Below are 22,201 nucleotides of genomic sequence, written 5' to 3' on the forward strand. Positions count from 1 at the left end.
TATCAAGCTGTGACTCACTACAGGAAGGGGAGCAGCTCTGTGGAATTTAACTTTGTTTCCTCATTTACAGCGAAGCCTCAGTTAAAACCTGCTCCTGTCTGAAGACATTAAAGTTTTTAGTTGTAAAATACTTCTTGGCTCTGTATTTCTCCAACTCAAATTCTGTTCAATGTTTCTTTGACTGGTTAAAACCAGCTGACTGACAGTAATCAAACTAAAGTGTCCTAAAATCCTTAAACTGCTGTATAATCATGTTCTCACTTCTTAGAAGTGTAAATAAAGGAGGACAAACTGAAGTCAAAGCCGCAGTCAGTGAGAACCAGAAGCCAAACAAACACTAATAAAGTCGATCAGTTCAGCTTTTTGATTTGAAATGATGCCATGTGTGTAAAAGGTGATGAGGACTCTAAAAACACAGGTGCATCACAAGCTGCCATTTGATCACATTTGTTTTTTCTTTGTAAACCGGTGAGTTTAAAATCAGTTCTGGGCCAGTTTTATTGAGGGGGCCGGGCTGGGGCCAGTTGTTTTGTCAGAGGGGCCCATTCAGTCCGAGACCAAAGAGACAAAGGCAAAGTTCAAGTTTTCTAAATGTCTTTAGTGTATAATGTGATGTTTCAGTATGTTTCAGTAACTCACAGTTCTTAGTTTCAGGATCTTTTCAGTAACTTAGTTATAGCACAAAAAACCTTCCTGTTAACTTTAGAAAAAGTTCCATTCTTTGATGCAACACTTCTTGGTAGAGCTTAATGAACAGTAGAAGCTCTAGTGTACGAGAAATTGATCCCAGTTTCTATTTTGTATCCCACTATAACTTTAGCTGGGAAACAACAAACGCCTCCATATTCACCCTGTTATTAGTCCTGATGTGAAGAATACACAACATTAAATTCTTGATGGTAGGCCATCATCTGTGCGTTATGGAGGGGATACATATTTGGCAGACTGCATGTCCAGCCTGGTAGGAGCAGCAGGCTGCTGTTATCGCTTTCTGTGTATGAAAAGTTTTGTTTAAATGCATTATTAGACTGTCAGGATAATAATTTGCCCTTTAAGGAGGGCGACTGGAACGATTTCCAGCAACATCCAAAGGCTATCCATGCAGTGGAAACGTGGATTACAAGGACAAAATATTGTGTCCAACGCTGCATTCAGTCTAATGTACATTTGGAGTCCAGTAGATGTAAGTTAACGTTGAGGCGATCAATGTGTTAAACTGGTTTCAGTGATCTTGATTTTACAGTATTGTTGGCGGAGATATTTGCAGGGTCGGACTGGGAGAAAAACCAGCCCACGTCACCACACATCCCCACTCACAAACACATGTTCACTACTTTGTGTGCAGGCGGTGAAATAATATAAGCAGTAGGACGAGCGTATGTCACAGATCTGTAACATTTAATGTGACTGGCACACAAAGCTCAACAGTTTATTAGAGCACGTTTATAACAAATTTACACATACAGTCAGAACAACGGCTTTCCATCTGAGCATGTTGTAGAGTCTGTGTGCTCTGTCTGTTTGTCTGCTTTTACTGTCTTTGTCTACTGCAGAGTTAATTACAAAGTGAACATTTGTGTGTCCCTGTTTCCTTCCTAGCTCTACCCCCCTCCTCCCGGTCTCTGCCAGGCCTACAGCAGCATCCTTCCTCACAGCACTGATCAGACCAGGGGCCTCTGGTTGTAGCCTTCTGGTTCTAGCAACATCCTAGTTCATGTCATCTCTCTCAGTGTTTCTCTGCAAAATGCTTAAATAGATCGCCAAATAGGCAGGCCTACTTGGGCTACCTGAGCGGCCGCCCAAGTACAGCGTATGTGTGGGAAACACTGATATCATTATCAATCTGACCCCCAAAAACAAATGGTCGGGCCCCTCTGGCATTTGCCAGAATTATCAGATGGCCGATCCGCCCCTGGATATTTGTAGGAACAGCTTACTAGAAAAAAGTCTTGTGCAGAGTTTAGCGTGCACGTCTCGGTTCCTGGCGGGTCTATTTCAGGTAGCTGGGTATTTTAAAATGATAACATATTCTTTGTGTGGTTCATCGCCGAAGTCCTGCGCGGTGCGGACGACTCTGCACAACACCGGTGAAGCTGGAGCTCCGTTTCTTCAGCCACTAAACACATACACGCTACGCCTACACATGCACACTGACGACCCAGGGTTAGGGTTACAGTTTTGGATTTGTTCACCCACTTCTAAAACATTTATTGAAAGTTTTTTATTTTTACATATTAATTACAGCATTAAACGTCAAAAGTCCGCCTTCACCTTTGAATGCATGCACGCGCCTGCGGCGGGGGGGGGGGTACTTTCTATCAATTCAATTCAATTTTATTTATATAGCGGCAAATCACAACAACATCACAGCGCTTTTCATAAAAGAGCAGGTCTAGACCGTACTCTATGATGTTATTTACAGAAACCCAACAGTTCCCAACAAGAGCAGCACTAGGAGACAGAGGCAAGGAAATACTAGGAGAAAGCACAAAACTACCGGAAAGGGGAGAAGTTGTGTTAGTAACATGCAAAAATGGAATGAAGTTTCATACAGAGGGAGAGAAAGAAGAGGAGAGAGGATCTCAGTGCATCATGGGAAATCCTCCGGCAGTCTAGGCCTATAGCAGCATAACTAAGGGATGGTTCAGGACTCACCTGAGCCAGCCCTAACTATAAGCTTTATCAAAGAGGAAAGTCTTAAGCCTACTCTTAAATGTGGAGATGGTGTCTGCCTCCTGAACCCAAACTGGAACCACAGGAGAGGAGCTTGATAGCTGAACGCTCTGGCTCCTAGTCTACTTTTGGAGACTCTTGGAACCACAAGTAACCCTCCATTCTGGGAGCGAAGTGCTCTGGTGGGGTAGTAAGGTACTATGAGCTCTTTAAGATAAGATGGTGCCTGATCATTAAGAGCTTTGTAGGTAAGAAGAATGATTTTAAATTCTATTCTGGATTTTACAGGAAGCCAATGCAAAGAAGCTAAAACAGGAGAAATATGATCTCTTTTCCTTTTCTTGTCAGAACACGTGCTGCAGCATTCTGGATCAGCTGAAGAGTCTTAATGGACTTTTTCAAGCAGCCTGATAATAAGGAATTGCAGTAATCCAGCCTAGAAGTAACAAATGCATGGACTAGTTTTTCTGCATAATTTTTAGACAGGATGTTCCTGATTTTCGCAATATTACGTAGGTGAAAAAAGGCGGTCCTTGAAATTTGCTTAATGTGAGACTTAAATGACATGTCCTGATCAAAGATAACTCCAAGATTCCTCACAGGGCGATGCCATCAAGGGAAACTATATCTTTAGATAATGCATCACGGAGGTGCTTAGGCCCCAGAACAATAACTTCAGTTTTATCTGAGTTTAACAAAATTACAGGTCATCCAGGTTTTAACATCCTGAAGGCACATTTGAAGTTTAGTTAACTGATGAGTTTCGTATGGCTTGACTGATAGATAACTGAGTATCATCTGCATAACAATGAAAGCTTATGGAATGTTTCCTGATAATATTGCCTAAAAGAAGCATATATAAAGTGAAGAGGATTGGTCCGAGGACAGATCCTTGAGGAACTCCATGACTAACTTTGGCGTGCATGGAGGACTCATCGTTAACATGTACAAACTGAAATAGATCTGATAAATAGGACTTAAACCAGCTAGAGCGGTTCCTTTAATGCCAATGAAATGTTCCAGTCTCTACAATAGGGTCTGATGGTCAATGGTATCAAATGCAGCACTAAGATCTAATAAAACCAGTACAGAGACAAGTCCTTTGTCTGATGCAATGAGGAGGTCATTAGTAATTTTCACCAGTGCTGTCTCTGTGCTATGATGAGCTCTAAATCCTGACTGAAAATCCTCAAATAAACTATTGCTCTGTAGAAAGTCACACAGCTGTTTAGCAACTGCTTTCTCCAGAACCTTAGAGAGAAATGGAAGGTTAGATATAGGTCTATAGTTGGCTAAAACATCCGGATCAAGTTTGGGCTTTTTCAGAAGAGGTTTAATTACAGCTACTTTAAAGTACTGTGGTACATAGCCTGTTGATAAAGATAGATTGATCATATCCAGTATAGAAGTGACTAAGGGTAAAACAACTTTAAGCAACCTAGTCGGGATGGGGTCTAAGAGGCAGGTTGATGGTTTAGATGAAGAAATTATAGAAAATAATAAGAAAATCATTTTATCATTAAAGAAGCTCATGAAGTCGTAACTACTGAGAGCTATGGGAAGACTTTGCTCAATAGAGCTGTGACTCTCTGTCAGCCTGGCTACAGTGCTGAAAAGAAACCTGGGGTTGTTCCTATTTTCCTCTATTAATGACGAGTAGTACGTTGCTCTGGCATTACGGAGGGCCTTCCTATAAGTTTTAAGACTATCTTGCCAAATTAAATGAGAATTTTCCAGTTTGGTGGAACGCCAATTCCTCTCAAGTGTCTGCGATATTTGCTTTAATTTGCAAGTTTCAGTATTACCATGGAGCTAATCATCTTTTCTTTTTTAGAGGGGCTACAGAGTCGAGTGTCATTCGCATCAACAAGATGATCAATTTTGGAGGGATTAGCATAGGAGTTCTCTGTTACTTTGTGACATGATAATGAATTTAGAGCTGATGGAATCACATCCTTAAATTTAGCTACAGCACTATCAGACAGACATCTTGTATAGAAATTTTTGCCCAATGGCGTGTAGTTCAGCAATACAAACTCAAAAGTTATCAAACAGTGGTCGGACAAAGAGGGATTCTCTGGGAACACTATTAAATGTTAAATTTCAATACCATATACCAGAACAAGGTCGAGGGTGTGGTTAAAACAGTGAGTCGGTTCATGAACACTCTGAGAGAAGCCAATGGAATCCACCAGAGAGATAAACGCAGTACTGAAGCTGTCATTCTCAACGTCCACATGAATATTAAAATCCCCTACAATAATAACTTTGTCCGTTTTAAGGACTAAAGTTGACAAAAACTCTGCAAATTCAGATAAGAATTCAGAATACGGGCCAGGTGCTCGGTACACTATAACGAAGAGAATTGGTTGCAGTGATTTCCAACTTGGGTGCGAAAGACCAAGAACAAGGCTTTCAAATGAGTTATAGTTTAGTTTAGGTTTAGAGCTGATTAGTAGGCTAGAGTCGAAGATAGCTGCAACTCCACCTCCTCGGCCTGTGCCTCGAGGAATGTGAGTATTAATATGACTGGGAGGGGTGGATTCATTTAGGCTAACATATTCTCCATCACCCGGCCAGGTTTCAGTAAGACCAAATAAATCAATATCATAATCTGATATTTGTTCATTTACTAGTACACCTTTAGAAGAGAGAGATCTGATGTTTAAGAGTCCACATTTAATTTTCCTATTCGTTTGCACTATTGCTCTTGTGGTTTTAATTTTTTATGAGGTTTTTATGCACAGCTCCTCTTCTGTTTACCTTTTTAAATAATTTCAATGGTCGGGGGGCAGACACCGTCACTATAGGGTTTTCACTAAGTAACTCCTGAAATGGAGGAGCAGAGAAGTGTGTTAGTAGTTAGTTAGTTGCAGTTAAAACCCCTTAGCCACGCAAAAAAAAAAAAAAATCAAGATGGCTGCCATTTTCCCAAGATGGCCCGGAAATACCATTTTGAAGGCAATGTTGTGTAGAGTTGTCCAATAATCAATGACGTTGCAAACCATACATTTTTGACCACAGAAAAGCTAGATTTCTAACTTTGGAGAGGCTTAAAAAAAAACTTCCTTCCACCATATGTCTGCCATTAAAAAAAAATCTGCTTACTGAGCTTACATGAGCAGCGACAGCCAGGCCGAATTGTCAGCAGTGTAACCGGATTGAAACCTTAAGTGAGTCTTGTTAAATAAAGAGTTCAATCCTGATGTCCTTATAGTCTTTTATTCTTTGCAAAAGGTCAGACAAACATACACAGCGCAACCAGTCTGGGAGTAGAAACCAACTGTCCTGAGATGAAGGCCTATCTGTTATGAGGTTGTGTGGTGTGGGGACAGAGAGGACCCAAATGCAGCACTTTTATTGAGGTTTATTGAGGGAAAAAGGTTCAGAGGGACTGGAGTGGAGGGAGAGGAGGATGTCGGGGAAAACAGGCATGGGGAACCAAGGAGCCTGGGGGCCAGGGAGCCGGGGAACACAGGGAGCCGGGGAACACAGGGGCCGAGGAAGCGAGGAGAGGCGGGGGAACAGGGAGGACGCCGTGAGGAAAGTCCAAGGAGGATGAGCCCAGCCGACTGAACGGAGGACGAGGGTGAGTGTACCTGGGAGGGAAACAGACAGAGAGACAGGGTTAGAGAAGACAACGACAAGGCACAGGGAAAATGTGAAAAAACAAGAAACATGAAAGCCTGAACACGGAGGTGGCACCGGGTATGGAGCAACGACGATCAAGCGAGGATGGTGTGGAGAACCGGGGTTGAAATACAGGCAGGCATGAGGTGATTACTGGCAGGTGTGGCAGGCTGACGAGGTGGCTGATGAGATGCAGGTGCAGGTAGTTGGCTGGGCTCAGGAGCAGAGGGAGAGAGAGCACACAGGGGAGAAAACACAGGGAGGCAGGCAGGGAACAGAAAACCAAGGAAAAAGCAGAATAACTGATAGAAAGGAGAAAAAAACAGGACATTCACTGTCAGCCGGGCTGCCACCACAACACTATCAAGGACGGTCAGATATGAAAAGTCTCTTAGGAGCGACTTTCTCACGGGAACCTTGACCTAGCTGCAACATAATAAAATGATCAAAAAGCACACAGTGAAAACATAGGCTTATAATAATGCAGCATAAAAGGTAAAACAGTGAACCCAGTAAAATATCACATTTCCATCACAGGAATGGGGATGATAAGCAGGCTTTATTTGTCCAAACAAACAGATGTAATGCATTGACACCACACTCTACGAGTGTTGGCATTCAGTAATAGAACAAAGATAAGGTTAGCCTTTTATCGTCTCCCTTTGGAGAAATTGAAGGGACCACAGCGTCTGGCATCACACAGCCATCACAACAACTGCAGCTGACACTAACATTTAAGAAATGACAATAGAGTCACACAACACGTATCAGTGTGATAAAATTTAACTTCCATCTACAGATACAATCATAGTGGAATCACATTAACACTGGGATTGCTACGTAGTATCCAGCGGTTACACATTGAGCCACTGCAGCCATGACGGTAGATATGGCACGCTACCATATTTAGAGATTGCACATCCCCTTCCAGTCAAGTAACAAAATGCACAGTCCCTTTAAAGGCCAGATTTCATGTTTCCCACAAGTTAAAAAAGGCAGCGGAGTGCGGTCCTGCCGTTTGAGGCTGTTCGGAGTCTTTGGGAGCCTCGAGAGGCCCGGTCGCAAGGCCTCAGCGAGTGTTGGGTTTAGGCATTGTCCCCCGAGCGGGCAGACGGGAACGGGGATGATAAACAAGACTACACATTGGAGGATCAGAATCAGAAAGAGCTTACCAAGTAGTATTTTACAGGTACGAGGAATTTGCCTTGATATAAATTGGTGCTTACAGTACACATGAACATCAAGAAAAATAGGAATAAATAAGAAGTAAAGTATACAAAAATTATGCTATAACACTAAAGGAAAAAGAGAGCGCAAAATTGACAGGGTAACTAACAAGCATGTGCAAACATTGACAATGTGAGCATAGTTATATAAGAAGAATAAAAGAATAGAGAAGAATAATACAACCGTGTGCAGAGAAAGAACAAGGTGGCAGAGATTCACATGTTCATTCCTCTGGGTTTGTGTTGTGCAGACATATTGCAGCAGAAGAGGATATTGTGTAGATAAATATATAAAGTGACAAAATACAAATACATAGAACAACAAGGATCAACAATTGACAAGAAATATGTGCAGTATTCCAGGTTTGCGCATGACATGAAATCAAAGAATAATTACACGTGCAGAGAGGAGGATGTGAGGATGGACACAATGATGGCGGTGGTGAATGTGCACCGTCAGTGTCTTTGGTAGGTTGAACTTTTTCAGCTGCCGCAGGAAGTAGATTCTCTGCTGGGCCTTGTTGGTGAGGGAGGTGATGATCAGCTCCCACTTGAGGTCCTGGGAGATGATGGTGCCCAGGAACCAGAATGAGTGCGGCGAGATGCATTGTTGAATAACTTTTGACAGGAGGGTGGTAGAGGCAGGGGAGTGGCAGCGTTGGACTCGGGGTGGAATTTCAAGTAGGACCGATGCCCTTTGGAGACAGCTGTCAGACGGTGTCCCGCCTCCAGCGTAGGTGCTGCATAGCGGAAGGAAAATGACTGCCAGATTTTAAGTATGGAAAGTCAGGTGAGTTTTGTCGGAATAGCTTTTGACAGGAAGGCGCTAGTGCAAAATGGTTTTCTGCGTTGGACTCGGGGTGGAATTTCCCGTGCGACCGGTGTGTTTTGTGCAGGTGTTTGGGTGGGCGAGCAAACAGTAGAATATTAGGGTTAACAGTAGGTAAGGGGATGGAAACCACCTCCAAATGGGCCTTTTTGGAGTAACTCTTGACAGGAAGGCTGTAGAGCTGTGGGGGTGGCAGCGTTGGACTCGGGGGGAGGACTTCCAGTCGACCTGATAGAGTGAAGTCGAATTTTCAAAGGTAAAGCTGATGGGCGGGCCCCCCGGGGTGTTAGTAGGAATGGTTACACACTGGGAGAGGAAGCCTGGCTCTTCTGAAGAGGAGGTGGACTTTCTAGCTGCAATGGGAGGCAGCAACTCGGGGGACCTTGATCACAAAGGTCCCTGAGTGGTTGCTGTTAGTGTAAAGCCACTGTGAAGGCTGTAGAAAGTAGGCAGCGGACACAGGCAGGCAGGAATGGGGATGAGGAGGGGAAGACATTGGAGGTTGACATGCATTGTTGAATAACTTTTGACAGGAAGACGCCGGAGCGTTTGCGGCATTGGACTCAGGGTGAAATTTGCAGCGGGACTGATGCATTCTGCAGAAAACTGGAGAGTAGCTGTCAGACGCTCAACTCAAGATGCCTTTCTGCAGTTTGTTTACATTGAAGTAAATGTCATGTTTACATCAGTTATGTTAAGAATAGAGTGCTCCATTGATGTGGTGTAGAAAAAGCTCTTTATGGTTGGTCCACCAGTTTCTGTTTGAAATAATAATAATAATAAGCTTTGTGTTTTCTTTTGGAGTTATTTTTTTCTTCTTGTCTCAGTTGTTGACATAATGCAGGTCCTTTCTGCTTTTTCAGGCTTAACAGTGGTGGAAAATAATTCCCAGGGTCTTTCACCCACTGCAACATGAATTAAACATCATATCAAGATATATTAAGCTTCACGCTTAATTCTTCATAATTCACTTGTTTTACCTTTAAATTGAGATATACATGGCCATCTGTTGAACATGCTGATGAATCCTGACCTGAGAGCTTCCAGTTCACAATGTGGACTCTCCATTCCAGCAGACAGCAGCTTCACTCCTGAATCCTGCAGGTTGTTGTTACTCAGGTCCAGCTGTCTCAGACTAGAGGACTGGGAGCTGAGAACTGAGCACAGAGCTTCACAGCTTCTCTCTGAGAGGTTACAGAGACTCAGTCTGGTGAAACAACAAGTAAAAAGATCTGAAGACAACATTTAATGTATGTACAGTATATTAAATATTTTCAGCTCGCTGGTTACCTACAGAGCTTTCTGGGAGGCTTTGACCACTGGCAGCAGCCTCAGAAGAGCCTCCTCTGAAGCACAGAGGTCAAACACGTCCAGATCTTTTTCTGAAGACAGTATGATGAAGACCAGAGCTGACCACTGAGCAGGAGAGAGTTTATCTGTGCAGAGACTTCCTGAGTTGAAGTACTGTTGGACCTCGATCATCCACTTCCTTCAAACAGTGGAAGAGATTGATGCTTCTATCAGGAGGTGGATTCTCCCTGATCTTCTGCTTGATGTATTGGATTGTTTCTTGGTTGTTCTGTGAGCCATTTCCTCTCTTCCAGCAGGCCTTGTAAGAGACTCTGATTGGTCTGCAGTGAAAGACCCAGAGGGAAACGAAGAAACAAGTCCAGATGTCCATTTGGACTCTGCATTTCTGTGCAGCTTTCACTTTACTGCGTTGGTTCAGCAGCTTGTCTGGTTTAGTCCCTCCAGCTCTTTCTGACCCATATAATACTGTGGACAGCAACGCACAGCTCACACAATCTGATTGGTTGTTACCTGTCCAGTGCACAGTGGTAGCGAGTCGCAATAAACTGAGTGAAACATCAGGAAAAGCAGAGAGAACACAAGAGATACTGGATCACACCAAAGCTAAGGGTGCAGGATTTCACACTGAACTACATGTCAAATAAAAAACTACAAAGTTCTTCAGCTGTTCTGCTATCAGTCATCAGATACATAATTTACCCACCGCTGACAAAAAACAGCATTTATAAAAAATATTATTATTTCTAAGTAACAATAAAAATATTGAACTTCCACATAAGTATGTACAAGTAGCGAAGTATGCCTTTTAGCAGCTTCAGTAGTAATCTTGAGTCTCCTGTGACAGCGCTTGAGTAAATGAAGAAGGCCTACTTACTTTCTACCCCTGCTGAATAAGATGCTGCTGTAGCCTGTATGCCTCGGCTATATGAGTAGCTATTGATCCAAAACATTTCTGAAACAGCCCTGGATGAAGCGGGCCTATTAATAAAACACTGACACATAAAAACCTTGTTTAGTGTTGATCAAATCCGTAATTGTGGCAGAGGCTGTAGCCTATTGGTGTGATCAGCTCAGTCCGTGGGGACACCGGAGGCCTCAATGTCGGATTCCAGTACGGACCAGTGCCGAAGGAAGGTGCTCCTGTCCTGAGCAAGGCCCTGAACCCTCTCTGACTTCACTCATGATGTTTTAGCCTAGTTTTATCTGCCTTAAACTACATTCAGGAAACAGTAACCCACGTATGTTGACACACAGCATTTAAGGTGTTTGTGGGAAACAATCATCATTTACAGCCTGGAAAAACACACACATATTAAAATTATAAATACAAAAAATGTATTAAATTTACTATCCCTGTGCACAAATACAGTGAAACACACAATATACTGGTGAGCAGGGTTACAGTGTGTCGAAGGGCTGGAATTACAGACAGTTACCTTATTAAAAATGTCAGATAGTGTTTTTACACATGCACTGTTTTGATTTGTAAAGATTAGGAGTATCCCAGTATCATGGTTTCACAGACCTGGATATGCTATCTGGAGTACTGAGATAGAAATGAAATGATCAGCACATTAAATTAAATGGAAAGTCTGACATCTGTAATGCAGTGAATTGTAGTTTCACTCTCGCTTCCTCAGATGGAGACGATAAATCCAGAATAGTGGTCAAGTTGGTGTTTAGACAATCGTAAACTAAACTACATTCATCCTCAGCTGTTGAGCTAACGGCTCTCTGTATTAACTCCATAAGGTTTGTGTGTAGGGTACGATTTTATAAAGTTTTAATCAATCGCTTTGTAGCATCCAAAGAGTTGTTTCACCGTCAGACACTTCAGTCTAAAGTCTTTCTTATACTGTTAAAATGTTATTGCTTGGAAATTTGCTCTGCGAGCACAATGTTTAGGCTCCACCAGTAGCTGACGGCCGTCCTTCTCCAGGTCCAAGCAGACCAACGGCAGGGACCAAACCCCAGCGGAGGGGGTCGTCCGTGGGGACGCGGCCGTCCAGGGAGAGCCTCCCTCCTCTTCTGCCGCTGGGAGTCCCGGCTACAAAGAGAGGCGGAGCACAGCAGAGCGCTTTGCCCTCTGGAGCCAGGGGCCCCGCTCTGGAACCTGCACTGTGCTGTGATCCCAGGAACAAAACTCTCCTACAGAAAACTCATATCACATTCTAGTTTTCAGCTTTTTAATACATCTGAAAAAGAGACTCACCCGCAGCTGTGGCAACACAACTTGAACAAACCGCACGTGGAACTGCAGCAGGAAACACCCTAATACTAGAAACTGTTTGTTCATCTCAGTTTGTTAACTTTAGTAATGATTATCATTACATTTGCTGATGATTATTCCAGACGGCGGTGCATAGTTGCCTGTCGTAGAACAGCTAAATATATATTACGACACTATGGGAACGCCTCTAGGTGAAGCAGGTCTGAACGTGAATGAAATCACTCCAATCCTATTGGCTTGTTGCTAGAACGGTAAAGTGTGATGGAATAACCGGAGGAGTATAAAGCACACCTGTACACACTCATCATTAGCTTTTTTCTATTCAGCAGGTGCTCTGTATGTTGTTTGAAGAAAGCTCCAGTCCTACAAGCAGCGAAATGTCTTACCTGAGGAAGAAGTCTACCAGCATGTCCGGCAACCAGATGTACAGAAGGTGTGTTTTTTCTTGCCCTCGGTACATCACGGATGGAGATTCTCATGAGATGTGTGTCTCATGTTTGGGGATGGAGCACGCCCGGGCAGCTCTCGAGGGGGCTGCCTGCGCCCTTTGCGAAGCCCTTTCCGTGCGGGTACTGAGGTACAGCATGGCTCTCTTTTCCGAGGATGGCCGGATGTGTTTTCCCCGTGGCATGGGCCCTGCGGCCGCTGAGGCGGCCTGGTGGCTTCACTCATGGGTTCACAGCGTGATCTGTCGGAGGATTTCGGTACGGCTGAGGCTTTTTCCCGACCTTCATCCGCTGGCTCCGACGCTTCCTTTCCTCGTTCGGGAGCCCGTTCTCGGCTTCTCCCGCTCGCGGTTTGGATCCGGAGAAGCTGCAGCAATCCGACTCGGAGGAGGCGGACGTGCTCAGCGTAGTGGACGATGACTTCCGGGTGTCGGGGCGGCGTCATCTGGCGGCGCCCGACTATGACGTGCTGCTGGAGGTGGTGACTAGAGCCGTGGCTAAGCTCAACATCAACTGGCCACAGGAGGAGCACCACAGGCTAGTAGTAAGTTTGATGAAAGGTTTCTTAAGCACCACGCCGCCGTACTGCCTGCCCCCGAGGGTCTGCAGTCAGGCGGCGTTCAGGCTCACTCACCATGGATCTTCGGCGGCTCTCCCCTGCCGTTATGGGGCTTCAGGGGTCCACCAGAAGATCACACGAGACACCGACCACCGGCCCCAAGGGGTTGGTTCCGTTGGCAGACTTTGCAGAGGCTTGGCGGAGCCTGACGAACATTTCTCCGTGGGTCCTGCGCACTGCCATACATGGGTTTCGACTACAGTTCAAAACCCGCCCTCCAAAATTCAAAGGGGTGGTTTGGACTGTGGTCCGCCCGGAGCAAGGTCCGGTGTTGGGACAGGAAGTTCGTACTCTGCTGAGGAAAGGGGCCGTGGAACGTGTCTCCCCCCCAGACAGAGATACCGGTTCTACAGCCGGTACTTCATAGTCCCCAAGAAGGATGGAGGGCTGCGCCCTATTTTGGATCTGTGGGTTCTAACCGGTCTCTGAGGAGATTCAGGTTCAAGATGCTCATCATCCCCGCCATCGTGACGCACATCCAATCTGAGGATTGGTTCGTGACGATAGATCTAAAGGACGCCTATTTCCGTGTCTCCATCCGTCCTTCTCACAGGAAGTTCCTGAGGTTCGCCTTCGGGGGTGTGGCTTACCAGTATCGGGTTCTTCCATTCGGCCTGGCACTTCCCCTCGCACATTCACCAAGTGTATGGATGCAGCACCGGCCCCGCTGAGGCTCCAGGGCATCCGGATTTCAACTACAACGACGACATCCTAGCCCAGTCTCGAGAGTTGGCGGTTCGGCATCGAGATGTCGTTCTGGCTCATCTGCGGCATTTAGGGCTAAGGTTCACCGCAAAGAAGAGTGTGCTGGCGCCCACCCAACGGACTACGTTCCTAGGGGTAGTATGGGATTCGACAACGATGCGGGCACAATTGTCTCCGGCACGTGTCGACACCATATTGGCTGCCGTGAAAGGGGTGAAGTCAAGCCACGCCATCACTATAAAACACTTTCAACGAGTGTTGGGTCTCCTGGTGGCTGCGTCCAGCGTAATACCACCTGGACTGCTGCACATGAGACCCCTGCAGTGGTGGCTAAGGAACAAGGGTTTTTCCCCGAGGGGAAATCCTCTCCGTCTGATTTGGGTTACGCGCAAGTGTCTTCGTTCCCTATCAGTTTGGAAGGAAACTTGGTTCCTGTCTCAGGGGCCCATGCTGGGAGGGTCTTGTCGCCGGCTGGTCATTTCGACAGACGCCTCCCTCACGGGCTGGGGCGCGGTCATGGACGGCTGCTTTGCAAGGGGATCCTGGCAGGTGCATCAATCCGAGTGGCATATCAACTGTCTCGAGATGTTGGCGGTGTTCCAGACTCTAAGGAGTTTCCTGCCCGATCTCCAAGGCCACCACGTCCTGGTTCGTTCCGACAACACAGCAGTGGTGGCCTATCTGAATCACCAGGGCGGTCTGCGCTTGCGCCCTCTGTACAGACTGGCACGTCAGATCCTCCTGTGGTCCCAGCAGAGGTTACTATCGCTCAGGGCGATGTATCTCCTGGGGACGCAGAATCAGGGAGCACTCCTGGGGGTTCTGGAGCGGGTCCGCCAGGACAATATCGGCCTACTGCTCGTAGCCCCGTTCTGGCCAACCCGGGTGTGGCTCTCGGACATCATGTTGCTCCTGGACGGCCCGCTGTGGCGGGTCCCTCTGAGGAGAGACCTGCTGTCCCAGGTGCAGGGCTGGGTTTTTCACCCTTGCCCCGCCATATGGCGACTGTGGGTCTGGCCCCTGAGGGGGCACAGTACCTAGAGGCGGGTCTAACAGCCGGAGCAGTCAAGACCCTCCTGAGCTCCAGGGCCCCGTCCACACGGAGGATGTACGGTGGTCGGTGGACCCTGTTACCTGCCCGGTGGTTCAGGTACTTGAGTTCCTCCAGGACCGGTTCTCTGCTGGTCTTTCCCCTTCCACCCTCAAGGTGTACGTGGCAGCTATTTCGTCTTTCCACACCCCTCTGAGGGAGGGGTCCTTGGGCAAACTTCCCTTGGTTGTACGTTTCCTCCGTGGTGCCCGGAGGATGAGACCTGCGACTCGGTCCAAGGTTCCCACTTGGGATCTGGCAGTGGTTCTTAGGGCGTTGGCTGAGGCCCAATTCGAACCCCTGGAGTCAGCTGAGGCTAAGCACTTGACCCTCAAGATGGCCTTTCTCCTTGCTATCACCTCTCTGAGGAGGGTGGGGGATCTCCAAGCGCTTTCGGTTTCCCTGCAAAGCCTGGAGTTTGCCCTGGGGAATATTAGGGCTATCCTGCACCCTCGTCCAGGATACATCCCTAAAGTGCCTTCTTGTGCGGCAGGGTCCACAGTGCTGCTGGCATTTCATCCTCCACCTCATGTGACGGCGGAGGACGAGAGACTTCATCTGCTCTGCCCTGTCAGAGCACTGAGTATTTACACTCTGAGGTCCTCCCGTTGGAGGAAGGCTGACCAGCTGCTAGTGTGATTTGGATCTCCCAGGGCCGGGCTCCCTGCATCCAAACATACTATTAGCAACTGGATTGGTCAGACTATTTCCCTGGCCTATCAGGTGTGCGGTTTGCCTTCACATGTGGCTGTGAGGGCTCATTCTACCAGAGGCATGGCCTCTCGAGCCCTCCTTTCTGGGGCCTCTTTGCAGGATGTTTGTTTAGTGGCTGGCTGGGCCACTCCGCACACATTCATTCGGTTTTACAATCTTGACCTTCCTTTGGCACCTGGCACTCGTGCGCTCTCCTCTTAGTCGTGCCACTTTACTGCACACTGGGGTTTTCGGCACGGTTTAGTGGGTATCTCGTTCCCATAGTGTCATAACCGACGCAGTTCGAGTTCCCTCGAAGGGGAACATCTCGGGTTACGTATGTAACCCTGGTTCCCCGAGAAGGGGAACGAGACACTGCGTTGGCCCGCCGCACCTCTCTCCCCACCTGAAGAGCCTGCTTCATAGTTTAAGCTAATGATGAGTGTGTACAGGTGTGCTTTATACTCCTCCGGTTATTCCGTTACACCTTACCGTTCTAGCAACAAGCTAATAGGATTGGAGTGATTTCATTCACGTTCAGACCTGCTTCGCCTAGAGGCGTTCCCATAGTGTCGTAACCGACGCAGTGTCAGGAACCAGGGTTACATACGTAACCCGAGACGTTCAGTTTGTCTAACAGCTTGTTTAGGACTAGATTTGGAGGCGTCGGCCCCAGATCACATATTTGAGGATATTAAAAAGCTAATAGGACAGAAATTACAGACACATTTTTACACACTGCTGACTCAGCTAAACTTCTTCACACCCAAACTTAAATGATTTCTGACTGTTTCTCCACTGTTTTAATTCTGTGTAATAAATCCTCTTTATTGACTAAGAGCACAAACAAAAAGTTGGTTGTAAAAAGCACCAAGCTACAGAAAACTCTGCTCATTTCTCTGTGACAAAGCTGTTTTAGTGAGGAAAACTGAAAGGACAGAGACTGACTGACAAACGCTCTTCTGCTCTAACATGAATTCTGTACTTTGTGGTGTTTCAGGAGGAAAACTGCCTCAGTTCTACTCTCAGATTAGTTTCACATGTTCTCCATCAGCTCTGTATGAAACCCTGGAATGAAGACGAGAAGAAAAGAATTGACCACCCAAAGTGAGAACAAAATCTTTGAGATAAAGGAAGGTCTGCTGCTTTCTCTCTTCAGACCCATGCAGTGGAAGAGAAACAACAACATACAAATACATCAATCCAAATATTCAACAAACATTTAGAGCTCAGACAAGTTTCCATTTTCATGCAGAGAAAAGTCAGTTCAGGTAAACAAAATCCTGAGCAGTGATAGCCTCCATGGCTAAACAGACACAGGAAGGAGCTCAGCCTAAAAAACCCCAAACATTTACACAGCAACTAATGAGAAGACCTCAAAGTACCGCCCACAATGTTTGATTGACAGGTCAAGGCCACAACAATCAGCTCTCAGCAACAAACATGAAGACAAAATAAGTTGAAGGATTAAAAGACAGAATTTAACCCACTGTCCCTGAAATGACTTCTGACTATTTGACTTTACAGAACTCAGCAGTGACTCCAGGAGAATAAAACCCAAGTCCAGCACAGAGAGGCTGAGTGAATGTGGTCTGGACTCTGTGCAGGAGAGTCATGGTTTCAGAGATGCTGTACAAGGACAGAATACCTGCTCTGTGATCCAGGTACACTCCTACTCTGGAGGACCGAGGACCTGAGACGGGAGTTTGGACTTTGTTGTAACAAAAGTTATAACTGTTGTTACGAAAAAATAAGGCCCAAGATTTATCATTACGCCCAAATCCACATTCATCCCAGCTCCCTGCTCTGCTGATGTTCTTGTAAGCGACTGCTACATCAACTCTCCCTCTCCTCTCCACCTCCCAGTAACAACGTCCAGTCAGACTCTCTCTACTCAGGACCTGAAGACATCTAGTGAATCTGTCTGGGTGACGAGAATAAGACTGTTGTTCTTTCATTACTGTTGCTTTTCTGTTCCCCTCAGATAATAACAGCAGTATGTTTGCTGTGTTTGGATCCAGAGTGATTTCACATGAATATTTTAAGAAGTCAGCTCTGGTCTTTGGCTCTGGTTCTAGTTCTGACAGTAAAACATCCACTTCAGTCACTGTCTCTAAGATATTTGTCCATGTCTCTGTCAGAACGTCCTGTAGTTTGTCTCTGACTTCTGACACAGCCGCTGTCACATCCTCAAAGTAGCGCAGAGGACGGATCTTGATGCTGGATGAGTCTGTAGATTCACTGAGTGCTGACACTGAGGGGTAGTTGTGTAGAAACTGGGTGTGATCCTCTGTGTGTGAGAGCTGCTTCAGCTCAGCGTCTTTCCTCTTCAGTTCAGTGATCTCCTGCTCCAGCTTCTCCTGAAGCTCTTTGACTCGACTCACTTCAGTGTCCTGCTGGGATCTGAGCTGCCGCTTCACATCAGACCTTCTTTTCTCCATCAGACGGATCAGCTCGGTGAAGATCTTCTCACTGTCCTCCACTGCTTTATCAGCAGAGCCATTGATAGCCTCCACCTCCTGCTGAAGCACCTTCACATCTTTCTGTCTGTCCTGGATTCTCTGCTGGATGTTTTGTCGACTCACCTCGAGCTCTCTCTGCCTCTCGGTCCTTTCTACTGCAGCTGAGACTGTGTCGTGGCCTTTATGTTCATCCACAGAGCAGAGATAACAGATACTCTGCTGATCAGTACGGCAGAACATCTTCATCACCTCATCGTGAGGAGAGCAGATGTTCTCCTGGAGCTTCTTGGAGGGCTCCACCAGCTTGTGTTTCTTTAACGGAGCCACATCATAATGAGGCTGCAGGTGTTTCTCACAGTAAGAGACCAGACAGACCAGACAGGACTTGAGGGCTTTCAGTTTTCTCCCAGTGCAGACATCACAGGCCACATCTTCAGGTCCAGCATAGCAGTGATCAGCAGGAGCAGCTTGGAGTCCAGTCTTCTTCAGTTCCTCCACTAAATCTGCTAACATGGTGTTTTTCAGCAGGACAGGCCTCGGTGTGAAGGTCTGCCTGCACTGAGGGCAGCTGTGGATTTTCTTCTCATCCTCTACATCCCAGAAGCTTTTAATACAGTTCATGCAGTAGCTGTGTCCACAGGGAATAGCCACCGGATCCTTCAGCAGATCCAGACAGATCGGACAGCAGAATTTTGCTCGGTCCAGCTGAACTCCTTTCTACGCCATTTCACCGCCGTTTCACTTCCTCAGAGGTGCAACTAGTTTGACAGGTAATCAAACTGCAACTGCACTTCACCACATGTTGGTTACACCCATCTTCAAACTGGAGATCTGAAGGGGAGGGAACAAGGAAATTTATGGACAGAGTGGAGCTCGCTGTGATTGGAGAGCAGGAGGAAGCGGGAGGGGTCATCAAGCTGGGACTCACTTCAGGAAGTGTGCTGATGATATGGCCCTGATTGGCCTTCTGTGTGAGGGGGACATATTTAGGGCCCGAGCACGAAACATGTCACTATTGGAACTGAAGGAATTCTTCTTCTTTCTTTCTTTCTTACTTTCTTTCTTTCTTTTTCTGCAAAGTTACCTTTATTTTGGGGGCCTAGACATACGAGAACTCACCAAGCATTGCACATAATTCAGGCATTGTGAAAATTTTTGTATTTCATGGTTCTTGGGCATGGGCATGGCTCGCTAGCTTATCATGTCCAGAAAAAAAGCCTCTTGGAGCAAAATATTAGTAAAAATATAATAATCCACTAACTAAAAGTCCTGCAACAAAACTTACTTAAGTAAAAGTATAACACTATTAAGTATTCAGATTCCCTGTCAGCATTTTACTATTACAGTATTTTTGGATGGATGGATGTATAATTTATTTATCGCGATGGGAAATCGGTGTCACAGTTTGCATCAGTTTACCTAAAATACACACACAATTACAGTTAGGAAACAAACACAGCTTACACAAAACACACGAGGGATGTGGCCAACAAGCATGAGGGAGGGCGTCTCCATCTGAAAGCGTTTGACCAGTAGTTTGTGCAGAGGCTGTGAAGTGTTATCCATCATTTTGAGCAGTTTGTCCAACATGGCTAATATTCCTGCTGCACTATGTTGCATTTCACTGCTGCTGTATGTGTTCAACTCTTTAATATTCTGTTGGGTTTAATCTACAGCAATGCATTATATTCTATAAGATCATCACATGCATCACAAGTAGCATCGCTGTCCTGCACAAACAGTAAACTATTCAACAGCCCTGTTTCCAGCTGATCTATCGGTTTTAATAGTTTATTTAGCTTAAGGATAATTTTTTCCTCCTTCAAAGGAATACTTTATTTTTCAGTTTATCAGGAAATATCTAGTTCAAAATCACCACATTTGGAGATACATGGCTTCTGACAGGAAAGGTATGAACATTGTAGGCTAAAACGAGTAACTGAAGCTGTCAGATAAATGTAGTGGAGTAAAAATATTTGCCTCTGAGATGTGGTGTAGTATAAAGTAGCATAAAATGTAAATTTTAAGAAGGCTACCTGCCATTTGTACTTGAGTAAATGTATTTAGTTACTGTCCACTGTTGATGGAAGCAAATTATCTCCAAATCCTAAAATTGACTTGTGCAAAAAAATATGTTTTGTCTTCAGTGTCTCGCCTTAATTGATTAATTATAAACCTAAAGTTTAAAAATAATAAATAGTTTTTTTTTCCTTATTCCCAGATTCCCACATCCGGGGACAACCTGAGCTCGTGGATGCCGGATGCACAGTTTGAACAGGTGCATTGTGGGAATCAGTCTCTGACGCTGACTGTTTATTTCGTGACATTTAACGCCACTTTCCCCTCTGAACTGGAGCTAAAATGCCTCACAGAGTCGACATTTTATAAGCTGTTGTTGTAGAAGAAGCGTTTCCCACCGTCAGCCGTCAGGACGGACTGAAACATGGAGGCTGGAGAAGGTAAAGAGCGACTTTAGCGAGCTAAGCTAAAGCGGCTAATGCTGCAGCAGCCTGTCTGCAGCACTGACTGTTTCTAGAACCTGGGTGCTCTTTTGCAGCTGTTGCACGAAGAAATGTGCGATAAAGCAAATTTAATACTTCTTTCTGAGCGATAATAAGGAGTATTTAGCCCACGAGTGATTGTTTATCTACATTTCAACCCTTTATATGTGTAAATAAACCATTTCCACCTCACCTTAAATTATTCCCCCTGATGGAAACTCATGTTACTCACTTAAAAAAACAAAACTGTATTACAGGTTTTCTGAAAAGTTATGTTTTATTATTCAAATGAGGCAGTATCTAATGCTATCTCTTGAATTTAGGAGAAATCTGCACACGCAGATAGACAAAGTTTAGTAATTTAAACACCTGTGTATTTATTTTATACTTATTGTATTCAATGTGTATTTTGGGCATCTACTTTCCACTAGTCTAAAAGTCAAAGTAGACTTGAAAGCCGGTAGTAATAGAAGTATTCAGATGCTTTTACTTAAGTAAAAGTAGTAATATCACACTAAGAAAATACTCCACTACAAGTAAAAGTCCTGCATTCAAAACTTACTTAAGTAAAAGTATATGAATATTATCAGCAAAATGCAGGCTACCTAAAAGTACCAAAAGTACTCGCAATAGTAAATGTCCTCTGTGTGTTACTATTATGTTTTTGGATGGATGGATGGCACGTTTCAAAACAAAGTCACAAAGTGCTTTCAGTAGAGCAAAGACAACAAAACACATCCGACAAGTAAAAAGATACTTAAGATATTAAATACAGTTAAAAGAAAAATGGATAAATAATTAAAATCAGGACAGGCCCTCCTATAAAAGTATGTTTTAAGAAGGGACAATTAAATTTAAAAAAACCTTTATTTTCTGTCACGTTAAATTATCTTAGGTTGGGAGGAACGAACCAAAGACTCACAACTAATTCCATAAATAAATAAGAGCAGGTGTGCAAAGCTGCATTAAAACGTGGTGTCAGTCTGTTTAACATGGATATCGCAGTGGGAATAAAATAGTTTTTCTAAGTTTGGTTCTTGGCCAGAGGGCCTCTGAAGCGGCTGCGTGATGAGAGGTTAATGACGGGAGTCTGAAAGTTGGATTTGATTTTTGTTGCATGTTTGATGAGTTTGTTTCTTGCTTCTCTCTGTGAGGAACTTGTACCAGGATGTTAAACGTGAGAACTGATTCAATAAGTGTTGTTAAAATGTCCCGTCTGGCATGAAAACCTCTCAGCTCCTCTCAGGAGCAACATGTTGGGCCTTTTTGTAGACCCCGTCTGCGTGTTGTGTGTGTAGGGGGGTGTTTAAAGCTCTCGACCGGTTCCCCCTCCAGCCTGAGTGCTTCAGAGAGAGGCTGTGGGGAACAAACACATGAGCAGCATCTGTGTTTTAGAGCGTGGCACAAAAAGCAAAGAGGCTGCTGGGAAGTGTTGCCTTCATGTGGAGAAACACAAACACGGAGAATACTTTGGCGGACTCCTCCACAGCGTCGTTCGTTTACAGTAATTAAGTCCCAAAGTTATAGTGATGTTTAAACGTGACTCCCCTCTGGCAGGCGTCAGCACCGCCACGTCCACGGAGGAGATGAATGGAGCCGGGAACCTGATGGATTTCCTGGACGAGCCTTTTCCTGACGTTGGCACGTATGAAGACTTCCACACCATCGACTGGCTGAGGGAGAAATCCAGAGACACAGACCGCCACCGCAAGGTTTGACCACGCTTTCTGTTTGTACTGTGTGTTTATATGTGGGTTTGCTAATGTTTCTAATTGATCAGCAGTTG

General features: G+C 45.3%; 3 protein-coding genes across 3 annotated transcripts in view; 1 reads left to right on the plus strand and 2 right to left on the minus strand.

Moving 5' to 3' along the window:
- LOC119910112 (nucleotide-binding oligomerization domain-containing protein 1-like) overlaps positions 1 to 22,201 on the minus strand; it is a 1,078,472-nt gene that overhangs the window by 424,195 nt on the left and 632,076 nt on the right. The window lies entirely within an intron of this gene.
- Positions 1 to 22,201, plus strand: part of LOC119881802 — a 727,332-nt gene that overhangs the window by 142,807 nt on the left and 562,324 nt on the right. The gene's annotated exons all lie outside the window — the stretch shown is intronic.
- Positions 16,803 to 22,201, minus strand: part of LOC119904126 (tripartite motif-containing protein 16-like) — an 8,883-nt gene continuing 3,484 nt past the window's right edge. Inside the window, exon 2 of the mRNA XM_038720592.1 lies at positions 16,803 to 18,627. Within this exon, the coding sequence (XP_038576520.1) occupies positions 16,964 to 18,627 (1,664 nt within the window). The 3' untranslated portion in view covers positions 16,803 to 16,963. The remainder of the gene's footprint in view (positions 18,628 to 22,201) is intronic.

Source organism: Micropterus salmoides, unplaced genomic scaffold (assembly GCF_014851395.1).
Source record: "Micropterus salmoides isolate LMB-PRFRI ecotype aquatic unplaced genomic scaffold, ASM1485139v1 Ms_hic_scaffold_1, whole genome shotgun sequence".
Lineage (NCBI taxonomy): Eukaryota > Metazoa > Chordata > Actinopteri > Centrarchiformes > Centrarchidae > Micropterus > Micropterus salmoides.